Here is a 20,183-nt window from a genome sequence, read left to right on the forward strand (position 1 = left end):
GAGAGATACGGACCACGTTTGTGAAAAAGTTGACTCACGGCGTAAAAATATACCTCGAGCGATAAGCTCGTGGAAAAATAACGCGTCTCTTTTCGGTCGCGTTCGATATTAAAAATATTCCGGAACAGCGTAAAAACTTGGTGCTCTTGAGAAAAAATGACACGCCCAAGGGATGAAAGTACAGTTGCATCGAACCAATTAAGAATAATATTGATAGGTGATTTTGATTTTGTAAGGGCCGTGAATGTATCGAGAAGCGAGGAGTAGCGAACATCGAACGGTAGAGCGTCGCGACGCATTGGGTACAGGGTGTTAATACCTTATCTACCGGAAGCCTATTAATAGACATTTTGGTGCCAGTAGTTATTGACTGAGAAGCAATTAATAAGCCTTTGATCGTTAACAAACCCGTGTACATTCAGGTGTACATATTACCAATTTTTAATTATTATTAAGTTCGCCTTATCCGTGGACAGTTAACTCTGTATATTCTAGGAAGAAAATGTGTCACTGTTATATAAAACCACGTTTTAGAAAGAATTATTGGATCGCGCGATTGGCGACAGGGAGTTTGGCGGGAACGCGATCGGTCTAGATTGTTAGCGATATAGGAATGCAAAGTAAAAGGAGAGAAAGAAGCAAAGTCGAAGTACGATGGGTTTTCTGTGCAGGGGTGATGGTAAAGCAGGAAGCGAGGGATGACGGTTACGAGACAAGTCCGGACCTCGAGATGAGGAGCACCGGCGGTGACAGCAGTCAGCAGTACCACACGCCGCTGACACCGCACACACCGCACACGCCGCACACGCCGCACACACCCCTCACCCCGATATCGGCGACAGCGCATCAACCCCAGCAACCTGGCTCGACCGCTTCCACCCTCGGACAGGTGAGTTTTTCCTATTTCTACCCGACGACGCGCAAAGTACGCGTGAGCCCTTTCGATCGCAGTTCCTCCTCCTCCTCTTCGTAAACAGCTAACTCTTTCTAGCGTGGAAACCCGTCTAAAACTATCTTTTTCTGAAGAAAAGGCGACGACGACGACATCTCGACGAAGAGGAAGAGAGATAAAACTTCTTGTTGCGATTAACGTGGCGGAATTAATCGAGACACGAGTAACGAGCAACGATTACGCGGAAAAAATATCTAGAAATAAAATTGAAAAGTTATTACTCGATAAAAACAATGTACGATCGACGAGCCGGTCGATCGAGTGTACCTATACTATGTATGTATGTACGAGTATCCAACGACGGACTGCCGGACAGATCGAAATTACGAGCGATAAATTGCGATAAAAGCGCGGGTAATCGGCGCATCGGGTTTGTCGTAATGCCGCTGGATCAATTTGCATTTCGACGTTAGTTTTTATGGCTTATCGTCGCTTATGCAACGCGGTTTCGCGTGGTTTCGCCTGGTTTCGCGCGGTAACGACGGAAGAAACCGCGTGGTTGCAATTTGGTAGCACTTTCTTCTTCGTTTCGAAGAACCGATCGTGCGTAAGTATTTACGGACGATCCAGTTTCACGGATAACCCCGCCGGATCGAGGCTAACAAACCGAACGATAATCGCCCGCGACGGTTACTAGACACCGATAAAGAGTAACCCTTTCTTTTTTTTTACCACGGTGCCGCGTGATTCGCTCGAAGGTCGTCGAGAACAGCGCTTCTTTCGACCGTCCGACCGTTCTTTGCGCAAAATCTCTCCGAACCGATCGATGAACTCGCGATATTTTTTCATGATTCGCAGGTGGCGATCAAGTGCGAGACCCCGGTGGATCCGTATTCGTTCGTCGACGAGGAAATGTCGATGGGTGGAATGAGGACGGCCAACAGCCCGGCTGCTGGGAACCCGGAGAACATGACGTGTCCGTCCGGGGCGCAACCGAGCCTGGCTACACCTACGTCCACCCCGCCTGGACCTCTCTCTGGACCGCAACACCTTCAGATGAACCTCGGCGTGATGAACGGCAACGTGAACCCCCAATTGGCCGTCCATCAGCCAAAAAAACGAGGCCGCAAAAGAAAATCCGAAATGATTCTCACACCGGAAGAGTAAGAGTCGCGTGATTCTTCCCGCCCCGTTGCAATCTTATTCTATTTTTAAACGATTGACACTTACGGTAAATTCACCGTCCAAGCGTTAATTGTTAAGTACGAGGAGTCGCGTTGCGCAAACGAACCGGGCCAAAGTCGAGTTAACGAGGCTAAAATTTAGGGAAAGTAAAGACGATGCGAAGGTCGCAACCGCGACCATTCACTTCGATGATCGACGTAACGAGATTATTGCGATCGATTATCGTGTTTACGGGATAATTTTGGTAAGTACACCGCGATCAATGGCTGCAGTTTGTTCTAAATAATAACACGCGGTGAGAGGTCGATAGACGCGGATCGATGCGATTATTACACTCGATTATACATATATCCGTTCGCTGTCTGTCGCGTCGCGTCGCGTCGCGTTGAATGAATAACGAAGCTTTTAAAGAAATCTTTCTATGTCGCATCAACCACGGTATCCGGCCGATAAATTAACGATTCTGCGTTTAGAAGCAATTACCTCGTTTCGCATGCTTTTCTACCCCAACAAAGTGAAAAAATATTGATCCGTGTTCGAGAGAACGCGTTTAGAGAATCGATACGAATCTGGGAATTTGTTCAGGGCGGAATTAGCGGAGGCGAAGAAACGAGCAAAAACGTACAAAGAGAGGAAGAAGCACGACAGATTCGATGGTATGCCGGAAGAGGAAGTGAGCAAGCGCGTCCTTCCGGATCATCTGACCAACAACCTCGACATCATCATAGTAAGTTGAGGAAAGTTTTAAAGAGGCGTTAATTTAGAAAATCGGAGCCTCGCTCGAGGATTCCGTCGCGTCGGTTTTCGCGAGACGGCGGCAACGATTAATCCGATTAGCCGTCGGCACAACGGTCGTCTGGTTAGCAGGAAAATCCATCTGGAAGGTAGCGAGACGGTAGGAAGGTAACATCGACAAATAGCCGTTTGTCGCGCGTTCGTCAGGTGTCGTAATCGCTTTAATGGTCCATACCGAATTCGGTTATCGCGCTTGACGTTGGTAACGAGCTCGCGCGTGTTCTCGCGCCTGTTCTGCGACGGAATCGGATCTAAACGGACCGCGATCGAACACGGAAGAAATTTTTACGCGCCTCGAGTCGGAGAGAACGGAAGTCCGTTAGCGGCTGGTTCATATTCATATATTAGGTGGAACGAGTAGTGAACGCGGTCGATCATCCGTCAAACGGTGTAAACGCTTTAACGGGCCGTGGGCAATTCGGTTATTACGGGCGTCGTTGTAATCGAACGCAGCGGGACACCGGTGTCGGCTGGCCTTCGCCGAGACCCGCTACCCCTAGATCCCCGATTTTCGCCCCTCTATCACTCTATCTCTCTATCTCTCTACCTTCTCATCGACGCGCGTTGTTTTCAATCGGCGACAATTCCGCACCCTGCCTACCCTCCTTTCGAACCCCCCTCGTCCTCATTTTATCCTCGTTTATCCCGACCGAAGCGCCATTCGACGCCGGCCGACCGGCTAACGCATTGGCGTTAACGCGCTAATGCGATACGTACTTTATGTACGCAGGGAGAGAATCCAGCCACCCGTACGCGACAAACGATATAACACAATTTCGGACAAAGTTCCGCCACCTCGCACCTTTCTCTTTCTCGCTCCTCAACGATCCATCGTGTTTCAAAAAGCTTTCACGAACTTGAACTGAAAAGTCGTAAGTATTTCTGGAATTTCGGGATAACAATCGGAGATTCGCGGTAGAGGTAAGAAGAAGTTGGACGAAACGTAGTTAGCAGGATACGGTGGTTGCGTCTACTAGCATCGACAACGATTGTACATATACCGAAAGTTGCAAGAGCCTAGTCGCGAGGACGCGGCGACCAACAACGTCCCTGTCACGTATCCTTGGACTTTGTCGTTATTAATTGTCCAACCGACGACGGAGCGAACAGCGAAGATAATGTGGTTGCGCAACAGGTACTACCACACCTGCGTCTACCGCGTTGCATAATCGCGGCTAAGAACGGTGTATGTGAAATCTGTGTACCGTGCCGAGAAAGGAATCGACCGTAAGAAACTGCAAACAGTTACAACGTCCACCGCGTACACCCTATTCTTCTCCTTTTTTTTCTACTTCTTTTATCCCCCGTTTGTCGATTACTTCGAAAATTTGATATTCGCGTCGTTACGGTAAGGACGCAATACCTGCTGCTCCGTAGAATCCGAAGCTTAGATAGTTTTGCTTCCGAGAGATTTCGATGCGACGGAAGACGAGGAGAATGGAGAATCGGGAATTGGGAATCGAGAATTGAGAACAGAGGATCAGAGAAGTAGGAGGCAAGCGAGGTCCAGCGAACACAAAGCCGCCAAGACGATAATCCGATCGCGGGGCACGGAAACTAGTTGGAAATAAGCTTGCCGCGTGATAATTTCACCGAGATTGAAGCTGTTCCAACTATTTTGACTTATAATAAATCGAGGAACGTCGATGAAACTGAAGATTTTTCATTAACGCGATTTGTTTCTGCTACAGATTGGAATCAACCCGGGACTCTTCGCCGCTTACAAGGGACACCACTACGCCGGGCCAGGCAATCATTTCTGTAAGTTGCACCCTGTTTACCTATGATTTCCTTCAAGTAAAAAATTTACGTCTGGAACTTTGAAAAACTCGAACGGTTCGATCGACAGCGATATACATAAATCGTGCAATTCTCGACGTAATAGCGAGGGAAGTTGAGGGATAAAAACAACCAAGCCGATAACCACGGCTGAAGAGCGGAATATCGAGGGAACGGCTCCGTGGGCGGCAGTCAAGCGGTCAAGAGCCCTTTCCACTTGGATTTCGTAGTACGCGCTGCGTCTCGCGACGAAACCTTTGCCAGCGCGACACTCTCTGCAACGCGTTCAATTACTCGACCCGCTTTCCAGCCGCTCTTCCTCGAAAAATTCTCCCTCGGTTTTTCTCCGTCTTTCTTTTTTTTCGCGCGTTTCCAGCGACAAAAACGCGCTCGACACCCTAAACTATTTCGGCTCGTAGCGCACCTTTCCGTCGATGCGTTTAGCCAATTTCAAGGATTTCGAGCGTATGCGCGAGTTCGCGTCCGATTTAACTTGCCACGCGCGAGCAACTTTCTACCCTAGTTCCAAATGCCGTCGGAAAAACCGTAAAATTTTGCAGGAAAACGATGCCGCGCTTTCGAGACCCCAAAACGCGGCCGTTCGCTTAGAATCTGGCGGGAACGCGGGACGATTTCCCCGCGCGTTTTTTTCTAGGAACTCGCCGAGTTCCAAAAAACGTACGACCGATCTCTCGTTCCTTGCCGATGAAACCGATGAAACCGATGAAACCGACGCGATGTCTGTTATCCGGCACGCGTGCATTTTACACCGACGACCGGCCGTATTACAGATGTATACCACTACATATACATATACATATACATATACATATATGTATGTAGGTGAACACGCGAGTGAGCGGACGAGTGGACGAGCGGGTAGCCGGCCTGGCGGTCGCGCGCACTTGCGTTCACACATAGGTAGAGTACATAGAGGGTGAAGTTAGGTATACGCTGCTGGATTTTCCAGGGTTTTCCCGGGGTTGCGGTAGAGCAGTGGATGGGGTGGAGGGTGGTGGCGATGTAGGGAGGGAGGGATAGGAAGCGGGTTGTGGCGGAGCGCGGAAAGGAGGGAGGTTTGGTTGTAGTGGAGGGAGGAACTATAATGAGTGGTGCGCGTGAGGGAGAGCAGGATAAAAAGGGGGCGAGAGGCAGGGTGGAAGCGTGGGAAGAGGAGAAGGATGGAGAAGGGAGAAGGCGGCGAGAGGGTGGAAAGCTGGGTGGTACGGGGTAAAAAGGTTGGAAGCTGTGGCAAAGCAGCGGGACGGGAGGGTGCGGGTTGACGGGGTGGTTGCTAGCTACGGTGAGTAGGATGAGGTACGACGAGAGGGAGGAGGAGGAGAAAGAGACGAAGGAGGGATGGGGTGGGCCACACGGGGTGGAGGAGGATGGGTAGATCGAGAACGACGGGTCAATTTGAGCCCCCTAGGGAGGGAGAATCGGACCGGGCCTAAAGGCAGTAAACGCCGAAAAATTCAACGCGGTTCAGCCGATTCGATCGCCCGAAAGCGAACCGTTCGCTCGCGATCGAGCATCGCTGCCTCCTCCAGTTTCATTTCACCGCGCAAACATCTTTCCGTGCGCTTTCCGTTCTAATCCTTTAACCGCGTCGCGATGTGTTTGTGCCGCGAGTTGATGCAATCGCCGTCACCGTCGTCGTCGTCGTCGTCGTCGTCGTCGTCGTCGTCGTCAACGAGGAAACGTCAACGAACGTGTTAACCGCGAGATTCGAACATCGAAGTACCCTTTCGATCGATAGACGGATAAGATTGCACGCGTCACACGATCGATGCAACGTTGTTGACGGATAAAAAGTTTGATCGGAGTGTTGGGGCGAGGCGAAAAGAATGATCGCGGGTTAGAGTGTGACAGCGGGAGAACCGCGGCAGGGGATGGGGTTCGACCGGTCGGTGACCCAATTCGAGCGACGGACTTTTTCGAACCGCGCGAAAGTTGAACGTGACCGGGGAAACTTTTCGTGGTCGTAACAATCGAGCGAACCGACGCGACGCGACGCGTCTCTCGTTTTCTCCGCTCTTCGACTCTTCGACTCTTCGGCTCTTCGACTATTCGACTCCTCGAGAAGTCGACGACACGGCTCTTCGACTTCTCGAACAACTTGAACCTCGATTCGCGATTCGTGATCGCGAGATCGACAACGTCGGATAGTTTCCTGCTCCTTCGGAACTTCTACCACCAAACAGAGTCAAGAATAAGGAAGGAAAGCCGCGAACGAATTAAATTATTGGTCGATAACGATGATCGATTTTCGCCTCGACGATTTCGCCAGTGTTGTAAAGTGGAAAGTAAGTTTCGACCGTTCGATGCTCGTTAACTCGAAAACTAGAGTTTCGGCTTTCGCTCTCTTGCTCGAGATTACGTCCTACATCTTTTGGTCGCGCAACGTGCTTCCAACTACTCGGCCCAAGTTTTCGTCCGTGAAACTTTTCTTCGCGGAACGACGTCTGAAAACGATCGCGATTCCCGCTCGGGAAGACTATCGTCTCGGGACAATCTACCGCATCCCGTGGGTTATCGGTGATTTTCAGCTGGCAAGTTTCGCTTACCAACGAACAACGATTCGAAAACAAACGAGGATGAGTTCGATAAGTAGGAAAATTACACGAAAAGGATAAATCGTAAAACTAGACGCGTACCCAAATAAATTTCTATAGCGGTAGTCCAGGAAAAACTGACTTTCCAGTTCGATCGCGTCAAGTTTGCATTTTTGCATAATTCTCGCAGTAAACACCGCTACTTTTTCCCTATACAACTAAAGCGTCCGTCTATCGTTCGCAATCTGCATTCCGACGAGCAAAGTTTCGAGAAGAACGGAAAACGATCGTTCGGTCTTTCGATCGATGCGTTTGACCGTCCATCGGGACTTTCTGATCTCTCAACGGTTTCTCTCCGAGCTAGACGATCGAACGAAGCATTTCCATATGCGTATTCCTGCTAGAATATCCGCGGATGGTTGAGTTTGTGGAAAAATTTGACGAACTCGACGCAATTTCTCTCGACAGCCGTCGAGCGCGAAAAAATATCAGGAACGAGATAAAAACGGGCAAGACGAAGACGAAGACGAAGACGAAGACGAAGACTAAGACGAAGACGAAGGAGTATTCAACGTTGAAGAGTATCGCAGGTAGCAGTGACCTGCGAAAAGATTGAAGAAGCCAGCTAAGTGCGTGAGTGGAAAAGGGATGCAAGCCTGACGGTTGTCGATGCTGGTGGAGGTGGGAAAGGAGGTGGCGGAGGTTGAGGGTTGGTAGTGGTGGGAACTATAATGAGTGGCGGCTGTGTCGGAGCGAAGGGAAGAGGGCGAGGATGAGGGCGGTGAGCTCGAGGGTGTGGGTAAGGGTGAGCGCGAGGGTGAGGCAGAGCGAGAATGAAGCAGGAGAGCGTAAAGAGAGACGGAAAGCGAGAAAAGGAGAAACAGCGATACGAAGAGAGAGAGAGAGGGAGAATAGGTAGAGGGTAGGTAGGGTAAAACGAGATGGGCGAAGGGTACAGGTGGCGAAGGAGGGTTGGCCGGTGAGTGTGGGAAAGCGTGTAGCCTCTGCCTCCTCCCTTTTCCACCCGCCGGCCACCCTTCTGCCAGCCTGCTGCTCGGTCCAAAGGGGCGGCTAGAGGGGCCAGAGGGGCAGGAAAAAGGGAACTAGAGCTGGCCGAGGGGGACGGGAGAGTGGGGAAGGGGTTGTCGCACGCCTATCCGCTCGATAGCAGCTTTCAGTCCGTGCACGCTTACTACCCCCCTACAATTTTGTACCCCATCTTTTCGAAATTCCCCGGCGAAAAAAAGACTCGTTCGAACAACGTCCAACTTTTGCCCCGAACGAACCGCGAGACTCTTCTTCTGAACGATCCAACGAGGCGCCCGATGCGATGGATCTCGTTTACGTTTCGTTCCGTTCCTTTTCTTTTCATTCGAAACGAAACAGCACGACACGGGATAGGAGGAAACGTGATTGAAAATCCGTTCGTGTTCGAATCGAATCGAGTCGAGTCGAAAATAAAATCGCAGCGTGCCTTTTTCAACGAGTCGTTGGAAAAACTGCGACAAAAGACACGATTGTCGCGTCGCGTCGCGTCGGTTGCCTCGAGCGTCGTACGCTTTTGACGAAACATCGTACGAGAAAAACGTCGTGGTTAGAATTGTTCGGAGAACGCGTCTAGGGTTAATACGTGCTCGCTCGCAAATTGTGGCAGTTGGAAAACGCAACGAGGAAAAAGGGAGCACCGCCGTGGAAAGCGCTCGACGACTTCCTAGGTCTCCGTGAACGGGTCTTCGTCCTGGAAAACCCTGAAAATTGATTTTCCAGGCGCGGTCTCCCGCGGTACCCACGCACAGGTCTCTCTCTCTCTCTTGGTTGCATCGATTTTCACCTGGTTCTCCTCGCACCCCCTGCAGCGAGAACTCGAACCAGCCGTTCATTCAGAATCGGAGGAAAAGAACGAAAAATCTAGGTCAACGAAATTTCAAGAATTCCGGATAGATCGTCGCAACGAACCGCTCCTCCCTGCTAACGAAATTTTTCGCTTCCTCGATTCCGCGCGGATCGCAACGCAACCAACCATCTCGAGTACGCTCGATTACGAAATCTGCAAAAAATAGCCCATTACCATTCCTCTCGGTCGTATACCGTGCGTTCCCCTTTCGTCCCGTTTGGTCGTTAAATCGAACAAGTAGCGTTACCTCGCGTAGCTGGGGACAAGAAACTGTACGTAAGGCGGAGGAGGTCCTGTTGCGCTTCAACCTCTTCGAAAGTCGGCGAAACGGGAGTTAAGTCGGTCGAACAGGGACGGCCGAAACTCTTTCGACTTTGAAACTTTCGAACGGCAAGTGATAAATTTAAAAGATCGCTGGATCTTTTCCTTTTTTTTTCTCTTAAAAACGCATCGTCCCGGTGTTACGCGACGCGGCAAGATTTCCTCGCGAGGAGGAATAAAAGCGAGAAAGGGAAATTATAAAAGTTTGAAGGGAGGATAACGTTAAGGTAACGAGCGCGACGGAAAGGTCGAGGGAAGTGAAGTTGGGTTAGGTTAGCGTCGCGAACGAAAGGGAAGAGAAGGGTGGCGTTTCGCTTCGATAAAGTTTGTTCGATCGGCCGTTAGTCTTGTTCGGAGGGACATCGATAACCTTCCTTCCAACCTTCCACGTACGCGCACCCCTAACCTGGTCACCAAATCATCGAACAGTTTTTCTAAAAGGAGGAAAACTGTTTTCCTCTTTTCTTCCCTCTGCCGCGACTTTAAGAGAGAACGAACACGCTTTTCTATCCGTGTTTGGTGGAAAGCATGAAACGAGAATCAGAAGGAGAACGAGAACGGCCACGGCAGACGAGCGTTTAACTTTGTTCCGAAGTTCTCCAAGGTCGTGTGGTACGGCTGTAGGTCGGTGGTGCAAGAGGAGGCGAGAGAAACCGAGAGGACAAGAGGGAGAGAATTTCCGAGGCCGCGTCATAAATCTCTATCTGCTGCTGCCGGGGGTAAACGTTCGCGGGATATACTTTGGCGACGTCTGTAATTTCGCGCCAACATACTTTTCTCTCTCTCACCTTTTATACTTTATACTTTATACTTACTTTCGTTTATCCGTTTACCCTTTTATTTCTTCTTTGATTTTTCTCTTCCTTTATGACGGATATTTCAAATTTATTTTCCTCTTTCCTCCAACGCGAAACAATTTCGACCTCGTCTTCCTCGATGATCCACGATAGCTACCGAGTTTTCCTCGTTCAGAGGATTTCAAGGGCAACGATCTCCTTTGAACGCGGCAGGAAAATTCGGTATCATCGAACAAATTTTTCCCGATGAGGGCACAAAAGAAAACGATTTACGACTAAACTTGTGGAAGGTGAAAAAAAAAAAAAGATAGCGGAGACCAAGCTTGACCCAGACCTATTTAATCCGTTAAACGGTACGCTTTGTAACACCTGCTGCACCACCTCCACCTCCGCCGCTACCAACACCGTCACCGTTAACTACCGGTGACAAGTAGTTTCCCTAAATTGCCGCGACGACACAAAGCGCTGAAAACCGGTGTTTTACGGTGCGGAGCTCGAGGAGCAAAAATACGAGGATTACGAGGGTGGTAATTAACGACAGACGATCGAGCGTTTCTTTTTTCGACGCACACCCTTCTCTTCTCTGAAATCGTACCTACGATGCGCGGAGTTATCGCCGTTTCTCGCTACGATCGAACGTCGCGCGAACAAATAACGGTCCGATCGAAAGAATGGAAAACCGAACGTACCGTTTAACCTTGTACCGTACGGTATGATGTAAAGCGTCGATACGCGATCTTTTATTCCGTTTCGTTCGGATCGCGAGGGCCGATTTATCGGTTGGAATTTACGGAACGTAGGTACCCAAGTTCCAGACAGTTTGTCGACAATGTTTGACCCAGACCTATTGAAATTCCCCACTCCTCTTCCTACACCTCCACCACCTCCTCCACCCTCGCCCCCTCGACCTGTGTAAATGTCGGTCGAACTTAACGACGAAGGTACTTGGCGCGTTTCCCGCGAACACTGGAAAACCAGACCCACCAGTATTCCCTTTCGTCGCCTTTAACGATCGATTAAACGACTTTTTTCAGGGAAGTGTTTACACCTGAGTGGACTGACACCCGAACCACTGACGGCGGATGACGATTACAAGCTCTTGCGCTTCGGTATCGGTTTCACGAACATGGTGGCTCGCGCCACTAAGGGCAGCGCCGATTTAACCAGGAAAGAAATCAAAGAAGGTCGGTATACACGATTTTTTTCTTTTTCTAATTTAAATATAATGAACAACGAATATCGGCTACTGAAAAAACCAGCAGGAAACAATATTTTTACGATGTACTACAGCGGATACACGATGGTCGGTCAGAGATGCGATGCGCGTAAGAATATTAAACATACCGTGCACACATGGCCGTAAAAACCAGTCGGTTTCAGGAGACGAGAAACACGACGATCGGTTTCTCGTCCGAGAAAAATCCAACGCGTGTATGCGATACTGTACACGTGGTTTCATCGTAAAACGGCATATTTGTCGGTTTACGCGTGCTCGATTGATCCGCATCGAGGGCAGAAAAACGAGGAAACCCTACTCGACGCGTGAAACATGAAAAAGAACGGAAAAGCTATCGGTCGTAGCGATATACACGAAATCGTGAATCGAAGGTGCAAACTGGTTCGACGAGACTCCGACTATCGCGACTCGTTTATTTACTTCTTTACTTATCTGAATCGTATGCTCTATGTAAATTTTTTTCCCCTTTTTTCTCTTTCGATAAGCTTATTTTCATATACCCTTTCCGAAGTTTAACGAATAACGAGCAATCGTAAAAGATGTTAATCCGGCTACGACGAGTACACGAAATGCATCTCGAAAACGCAACGACCGTTCAAGAGATCGAGTAATTTATTTTCTTGTAACCGGAACGATAGAATGAAACGAAGTTATCCGTTCCGTCAAAGCAGTTGTCGTTTCCGCGTGAATAATTCTTATTCCTGAATAATTCTTAGCGAAATGCTAAGAGTTTCCTTGAAAACGTTTCACGGATTCGACGCGTGATAATTTATTTTTCTTTTCTGTTCTTTTCTTGTCTCGCTAGGGGAACTCGTACGACGTTGCGTCGCTCGGAACGTTGGACGAGACGGTGCTCGTGGAATAGATTTAACCTCGAAGATCAGAGAACGGAACGGAACGGTGCGGTACGGTACGGTACGGTACGATACGGAACGGAATGAAAGAAAACGAAAAACACGCTTGCGCGGAAAGAAAATGTACGGTACGTTAAGAAGAATTATCGATAAACGTTGATTCGCTTACTTACCCGTCTCTGGATGTCTGCCAATGCCAAAGAAGTCTCGCGACGAACGACGCAACTTGAATCACGATCGATCGAATGTCAGGATTTCAAAGTTTTCTACGGTTATCGCGAACCAGTCGAACCGAAGCCCCCGTTCCGCACACGTATTCGAATCGTTAATACAATCGGCAAACGCGACGATAATATCCGGATCGGTTTCAACTTTGACCGGTTTACTTTGCGATCGTCACCGCAAGAATACTGGCGGCACGCGGTATCAGTGCTACCAACCAGCGCTCTTGAAATTTTCTCGCTCGCTATAATCGCGGTCCACGCGTCGCGTCGCGTAACGTTGCGTAGCCTCTCGACGCCTCGCCGCTCCTCGCCACTAATACGTTCAACGTATTAAGCTATTCGACCGAGGCGCCCGAATAATTGACCGATATACGAGGAAACGTTTCGAACGGCGCGCCACCTTTGCCTTCTCGTATTCTCGTATACTTGTTTTCTAAACTGTTCTCTTTTTACAGGCAGTCATATTCTGTTAGAGAAATTAAGAAAATACAAACCCAAGATTGCGGTGTTTAACGGTAAACTAATTTACGAAGTATTCTCCGGGAAGAAAGAATTTGGATTCGGAAGACAGCCCAATCTGGTGGACGGTACCAATACGGTAAGAGAATAGATTCCTTTCTTTTCTTTTCTTTTCTTTGTTTTCTGTTGAAAAGTTCGTTACATAAGCGAAGAAAACAAACCGCTAACGATCACCCAACTATTCGATTGCAGTACATGTGGGTGATGCCATCGAGCAGCGCGAGATGCGCGCAACTTCCGCGTGCGGCGGACAAGGTGCCGTATTACGCGGCGCTAAAAAAGTTCCGCGATTATTTGAACGGCACCATCTCCCATTTGGACGAATCTGACATCGTGTTCGCCGACTCGAAATTGAAGAAGAAGGAACAAGAGGCGATCGAAGACAAGAAACCTTCATTTTGCGACGACCTGAACGAAGGGGATAGCAGGATGGGCGATATGAACGGAACCGGGATGAAACACGATCAGAACTCTCAAATACCTGGTAAGAAGAAGAGGGGCAGACCGAAGAAAATAAAGAATCCGGAAGATCAACCGCCGCCCGATCCAGAGAAACTGGATGCGAATGGAGAAGTGATAAAGAAACGTCGCGGACGTCCGAAGAAGATTCACCAGCAACAGAAACAGCAAGAACGAGAGATGAGGGAACGAGAACAACAGCAACAACATCAACAGCAACACCAGGCTCTGGGCCATTTGGGGGACGGATACGGCAACGTGATGCCCAATTGTTTCTCGCCGCCAAAGACGTTCGCGCACATGGCGCCTTACCCGCAACCGATCAACGATTCTGGATACTATGGCCAAGGCATCAACGACAGTCCGTACAATATGAACGCGAAACAGAGTCCGGTCCATTTGCAACATTACAGTCAAAGCCCGAAATCCATGTCGCTGTCGTTCACTCATTCGGACCTCTCCTCGGAGATCAACACCGCGATCTCGTCGGAAAACAACCTGGAGCCCTCGCCGTTGACTTCTCCGAGCGTCGAACATCCAGACTTTGAACCGCCTACAAGCATGTCCCAACAAAACATGAACAACGATCATCGGCAATACAATCCGGCTGGAAACGGTGACAACACGGGTCACCACGGCAGCCCGGGAACGCCGTCTCATCCTAGTTACACAAGTTACATGGGCTATCACGAGCAAAACCCCGATCCTCACAATCCTCATCCCCATCAAACCACCCCGACTCCGTTGAGCCAAACTGCTGACGAACATTCGCACCATTCCCATCCTACTCCCCCGCACACGCATCCTCACACACCGAACCATACCTCGATGTCGCCCCACCATCATCCGCACGAACAATACGGAATGAAAAGAAACACCGGCCAAGACGTAGCGTCCAAGAGTCTGAGCGACTTGGAATCTCTAGTCGACCAAATACCGAGTATAGCCGACGGTGGTAGCCAACGACTCCAACACTCTCATTCCGGCATCAACGACGACGGTTCGCTCGCGGAAAAGATGGAAGCGCATCATCAGTCTTACCTATCCGGTTTCTCCGGAATGCCTAACGCGGGTATGTCAAATTACAGTCCTCCCCTAGGACCCGGTGGCCCGATCTACCCTGGTTCGTTGCACCATTCTCCGAACGACGGTTACGGATCTCTCTATACCATGAACGGACGACAACATCCGGATTCCCAACAACAACAACAACAGCAGCAGCAGCAACAACAACAGCAGCAGCAGCAACATCAACAACAACAGCAGCAGCAACAACAACACAGCAAATCTTACACGGTTGAAAATCTAGCGTCTAGCAATTATACGCCGAGCATGAGCCACGGGCATTCCGGTAACTCGTATCCAAACATCATTCCTAGCCCTCATTATCCCGTACCGATGGGCTCGACGAACGGATACCTTTTCGGTGGTCTGGAGTCTAGCCTGATGCAACGCACTTACGGGATGGGCGGTATGAGCGGGATGGGTGGTATGCACCCATCCCTAGGTCATATGGCCAATCCTTATTCCTATAACGGTTCGTACTCTAGTTCCTTCGACGCGTATCCGGCACCCCCGGCTGGCATTCACGCGCCCAGCGCAAATTATCCTGGCGGCTACACCAGCGTCGGCAGCAGCACCCCCGGTACATCAACGCCGCCCTCTTACCTTCCCTCTCATCACAGGCCGTCGGTCGACCTCGCGTACGACGGTGTATGATAATCGGTGTAAAACTCTAATCGACACACGCTACGCGATTCGAGCGCTACGTTTATCTTTTCTACGTATTTTTACACGTCTACGGATCCGCCGGAATTGTCGTCTTAACGAAACGCTTCTCGAATGCTTTTTCCCGCGACTCGCTACCATTTCTCCGCGCCTTCCATCTTTTCTTTTATACTTTTCCACTTATCCCTCCGCCCACCTTACCTTAACCCTCTCTTTCAACCTTTCCTTTACCTTTTACTTTCTTTTCTTTTCTTTTCTTTTCTTTTCTTTTCTTTTCTTTTCTTTTCTTTCTTTTCTGACTCGCTCGAGTAACGATCGTGCCGCGAGTAGCGACGGGTGCGCGGTTCAAAACCGTGGAAACTGCTAGCGGAAGGCAGAAAATTTAGTTGGCTTTCGCGTAACGCGTCGATAAGTAGCAGGGCTGCGGGTCGCAATGGCAAGCGACGAGCGATGAATCTCTCGATCAACTTTCCCCTCAAAAGATGATATGTACATTCGAAAAACACGAATTGCGTTAAAATATTTTCCTCGTTGCTTGTCGCTCACCGTTCATCGTTCTTTGCTCTCCGCTTTCCGCTCTCCACCCTCCACCCTCCGCACTTGGCTCGTCCGGTCGCCCACTTGCTAATGTAACATACATCGACGAGCATGGATAGTTCCACGCGAGAGGAAAACACGGTAGGGAATCCATCGTTGCTCGCCGATGTACTCGTGGTCTCAGAAATTCGCCGCGTTTCGGGTCACCGTTCACCCCCCTGTTCGCGTTGATCGTCGATAAGGGGTAGGAAAAAAAAAAAACGATGTTAAAGTTTTGCTATTTTGCGTCGTCTCGCAAAAAAACGTTATTGTTACGCTTTCGTTATCGTTGAAATATATTTCACTTGTTTCGCTTGACCGGCGAATACGTGCAATCTGTTGCCGCTCCAACGGATCGATGCGAAAGAACCAGCTTCTCGAACGTAATTCCTTCGAATTATGGTAGAAACATTCGCGCCCATGCGTACACACCGCGTATATTCGTTATTTTATTCCTTTATATTTCATCCGTTTCTCGCGTTGCCGCGTTAACGTTAAGATTCGTTGTTAACAACCGACGTGCTCGTCTTGAATCAGTTGAATCGCGCAAAATTTGTATTCCTACACTTTCCGTAAGTTACAACCAGTGTTTCCAGTTAACGAAGCAACAAATGCAGTTATTGTATTACACTGTAACGTTACGTTGTCAAAGCGATAACGCATATACGCGTGTGCACGCAATTCATTGCAAACTGTGCGTATGTTTTAACGCGAATCTAGTCAATTCGATTCGTTGAATCGTGGCCGTTTATCGCAATCGACCGAGTAATTTTATGTACTAATAAAGTGAAAAAAAAAAAAGAAAACACACACAAATCGATAGAAATATCGAATTTCGCGTGGTTTCCCTTCCGTTTGAACGTAAAAGAGGCTACATCATGATTGACACAGCATCGCGTCGTTACGTAGAAATTTCTTGCCGAACAAACTGAGCCACGCGCAATTAACGCGTCCACTGTCATAAGGGTCTAATTACTTTCATTCGAACAAAAAAAAAGAAAAGGTGTGAAATACTGATGTGACAGTGAACGCGTTAAGAAGCTTCTCGCCTATATAATTTGCAAGTTTGCCTCGATTCGAAACGCGTAAATTAATTATAATCGGCATCGATGCTTCTGATACACGGGATAAGTAAACCTCTCTTCTTTACGAGAAACGAGGTTTCTCGTCTCGTAACGTTTTCGATGGAAACGCGAGATGCGAGAGGAGAGAAGAGATTAGAGACGTTTGAAGCGTACAGAGCGAAACGGAAGAGAGATAGGTCGCGAAGAAAAGCTCGATAGTCGATTCGATAGGCATATCCTCGCTTTCGTACCTCGCACTCGCCATACATACACAGCCATACTCGTTCCTCGTTGCGATAAATTTTCTGTATCGGTTGAAATCGTTGACTCTCGACGTCGCTGTGAAATGTCATAGGTTACCGTAATTTTTATCGTTATCGCGTTACGTTGTCTCGTTAATTGTATTTCATCGTCGTGTTTCGAGCAATCGAGGATCACCAATGTTTATCGATACACGATCGCGAACAGTCGATGTAGATGTATGCCATTAACCGACATCCTCTTTTGTCGCTAATCGACGCTGTAAAATTACGCATCTGGCATGATTCTATACAAAATCGAAATGAATATAAAGTGCACGCGTACTCGTAGACGAAAAAGAAGAAAAAGAAGAGAAAAAAAAAAATGAAGAAGGATATCGGTGTACGCGTACGCGGCCACCTTATATTTACGGAATATACATAAAGTATAAATATTATATATTGACTATCTACGATAAACGAGAAAAACATTTATCGAGTAATCGCATAGGATGTGTTGAAACATTTAAAATGATGCACAGGGTATAGATGAAGAAAATCGTTGATATAATAACTGATGTCTATATAATGAATGTTTCTTTTGTTCTATCGGCCTCAAGGACACAAACGCGCGTACGATCGACAATTAATCTATAGTAGATGTTTTCCAGAATTCATTTCGACTCAAAACGGACAGTTATAGCGTAAGTGTGCTCGGTGTTAATCGTTCGTCGATAATAAAATGAAATGGATAGAAATGAACAGAAACGAACAGAAAGGAATAGAAAACGAAGAACAGTGAAAGAAAGAAAGAAAGAAAGAAAGAAAGAAAGATAAAAATGAAAGCAAGGAAACGGATACGAACGCATGCCAGCCGTGTCGAAACGGAACCAAGCATCGCTATCAATTAACCGAACACTCGGATTAATCGAATTAACCGATTGTACATTGATCGCTAAGGTTTAAATATTAAGTATAAATATATTATACAGATTTAAGTGGTTTCGCTGTTGATCGGATGTATCGGAATAAAGAAGAATGATAAAGAGAGGAGAAAATTGGAGCGTAAGCGAGTAAGAGAGCTAGGCACTGACCGGCTCGCTCGCTCGCTAGCTTTTACCTTTTAAAAACTAATAGTAAAACTCTGTCGTGTACGATTGTCAGTATCGATATCAAATCGATCCCTCGGTATCGTATCGAGATGTGTTCTGTATCGACCAACAATGTACTTACCGAGTATTTGTAGCTGTTCGTACGTCGTGGGTAAGAGGGGCGACGGATGGTTGTTCGCTTTTCGAATTTTTACTTCGTTGCTCTTTACCTCGCCCCTCTGCTCTCCCTCCAATTACCATTAGATCCGAATGATTCTTCTCCGCTCGGAAATGAATTTGCGACGATCCTCTACACCGCCTCACTAGAAACAAACTGCACCGTCCGTTTCTTCAATTACTTTCCTTATCCCTAATTTTTATTTATCCTTTTTCTTCTCCTTCTTCTTCGTCTTCTTCTTTTTCTAAAACATCGAATTCGGACCATATATCGGTAACTGGGAATCAATTACACATTTCCTTCGAATTGTTTACACGCGACGAGTCCATGGATTCTGTAGCGTAATTGTCATAATGATATCGACAAAAAAGGAAGACTCGATAGTTTATTTCGCAAATAAGAGAAATAAAGCATATTTCGTTCAAGATTTTCTTCGTACAAACGAGGTTCCGCGAGTTCTAATCATTTTTTTTTTTTATTCATCGAAAAGGTTTCGTAGATTGTTAACGGTTGAGAAGCACCGTTAAAATTTTTAACTAGTTTCATAATCATTTCTCTAGGCAACACCTATATTAAATCGCGAACTGTCTTTTTCTTTCGTATTTGTAAAAAAATCCAAGTACGCGGAAATCAATTTTAGCTATTGCTAATTCTTGTTCAAAAAAGCCGCGCTTTTAAGGATTTTAAACGTAGTACTACTATCGCTGCATATCGCGTTGTTAATTTGTTACGGAACCGATCTACGTTTAAAGAGTGCTTTACAAATTCGACGATTTTATTTGATCGTCTCTCCGTTGCCAATAAACGACACCTTTTTCTTTTTTCCTAGAACACACAACGTTTCTCTTTTGTCCTTGATGAAAGAGAATGTCGCGTGTATATCGCGAGAACTCGCGATTATTTATATCGAACCTTTTGAACCACGGAATCAAAGATCTATCGATATCGAGGTTCCGCTATCCGCGATCGATGATTGGCTATATTTGCATGTCGCATATGTACCGCATACTACATACCATATACGTGGTGCTTTGAAAAGCAATTCCAGTTTTTGTACAGAAATACAACTGGAGAGGTTATCCCATTCGTTGAAGTCTTGCGAAATTGCACCGGAAAGAAAACGAAATGGCAGTTAGAATTTTAATGAATCAGAAAATACAGATTTTCAAGTAGATTTCTTTATTCTTATATTCGATACAGTATCGCTCGGCGTTAAAAGGCGCTGACACCTGGTGTTTCGATCACGAAATCAAACGATCAGCGATTCTGTCTGAAATTTCATCAAATTCGAAAGTAAAATATCTATGATATAAGAATTGCGTGTCAGCTAGCGAAACAAATGCGTTTTCTAACTTTACTGGACTATCGTACAAAAAATCAATTTCAATTATTCTTTCGTGTTTTTACTTTCCTTTCTCGGTCGAATGTAAGATAAGCGATTTTAGAATCTTTCGATCCCGTTTAACGTTTTCTTTTAACGGTTACATATTGCAATTAGTTACGATAATGCTGTCCAAAAATAACCATAATGACGTTATCGCGCAAATTCATAGTTAGAAAAAAAAAGGTACCGAAATCGCGTTGTATTGAATGAAATGTGAATGAATGAAATCGCATTATGCAATCCCTCTTGTAAATTTTAAATATAACGAATCCTGTGGGGACAGTAATCTCTTTTTGAACTCACTTGATCCGAGTCATTGGCAGTTTGTGTCAAAAAATAAATCGATTCGTTAAAAGAAGATATCAATGTGTTTATTATTCATCGTACCTCGTATGTTTTACACGAACAATAA

At 47.2% G+C, this 20,183-nt stretch overlaps 2 protein-coding genes across 4 annotated transcripts in view; one reads left to right on the top strand and one right to left on the bottom strand.

Annotated features, from left to right (window-relative positions):
- The window catches only part of LOC114876182 (alpha-protein kinase 1), a 38,826-nt gene extending 20,662 nt beyond the window's left edge, over positions 1–18,164 (top strand). Inside the window, exons 3-9 of the mRNA XM_029187369.2 lie at positions 672–889; positions 1,751–2,055; positions 2,663–2,804; positions 4,564–4,633; positions 11,253–11,402; positions 12,989–13,131; positions 13,245–18,164. Of these exons, the coding sequence (XP_029043202.2) occupies positions 672–889; positions 1,751–2,055; positions 2,663–2,804; positions 4,564–4,633; positions 11,253–11,402; positions 12,989–13,131; positions 13,245–15,230 (3,014 nt within the window). The 3' untranslated portion in view covers positions 15,231–18,164. The remainder of the gene's footprint in view (positions 1–671; positions 890–1,750; positions 2,056–2,662; positions 2,805–4,563; positions 4,634–11,252; positions 11,403–12,988; positions 13,132–13,244) is intronic.
- LOC114876181 (DNA (cytosine-5)-methyltransferase 3B-like) overlaps positions 1–20,087 on the bottom strand; it is a 49,029-nt gene extending 28,942 nt beyond the window's left edge. Inside the window, exon 1 of one of the 3 annotated variants that reach the window (XM_029187367.2) lies at positions 18,352–20,087. The gene's annotated coding sequence lies outside the window, so the exon portion shown is untranslated. Of the gene's footprint in view, positions 1–12,482; positions 12,899–18,351 lie in introns of those variants that run through there. The other 2 variants (XM_046286957.1, XM_029187368.2) reach the window with 2 other exon arrangements.
- Between the last annotated feature and the right edge of the window lie 96 nt (positions 20,088–20,183).

The sequence above is a fragment of the Osmia bicornis genome, chromosome 1 (assembly GCF_907164935.1).
Source record: "Osmia bicornis bicornis chromosome 1, iOsmBic2.1, whole genome shotgun sequence".
NCBI lineage: Eukaryota > Metazoa > Arthropoda > Insecta > Hymenoptera > Megachilidae > Osmia > Osmia bicornis.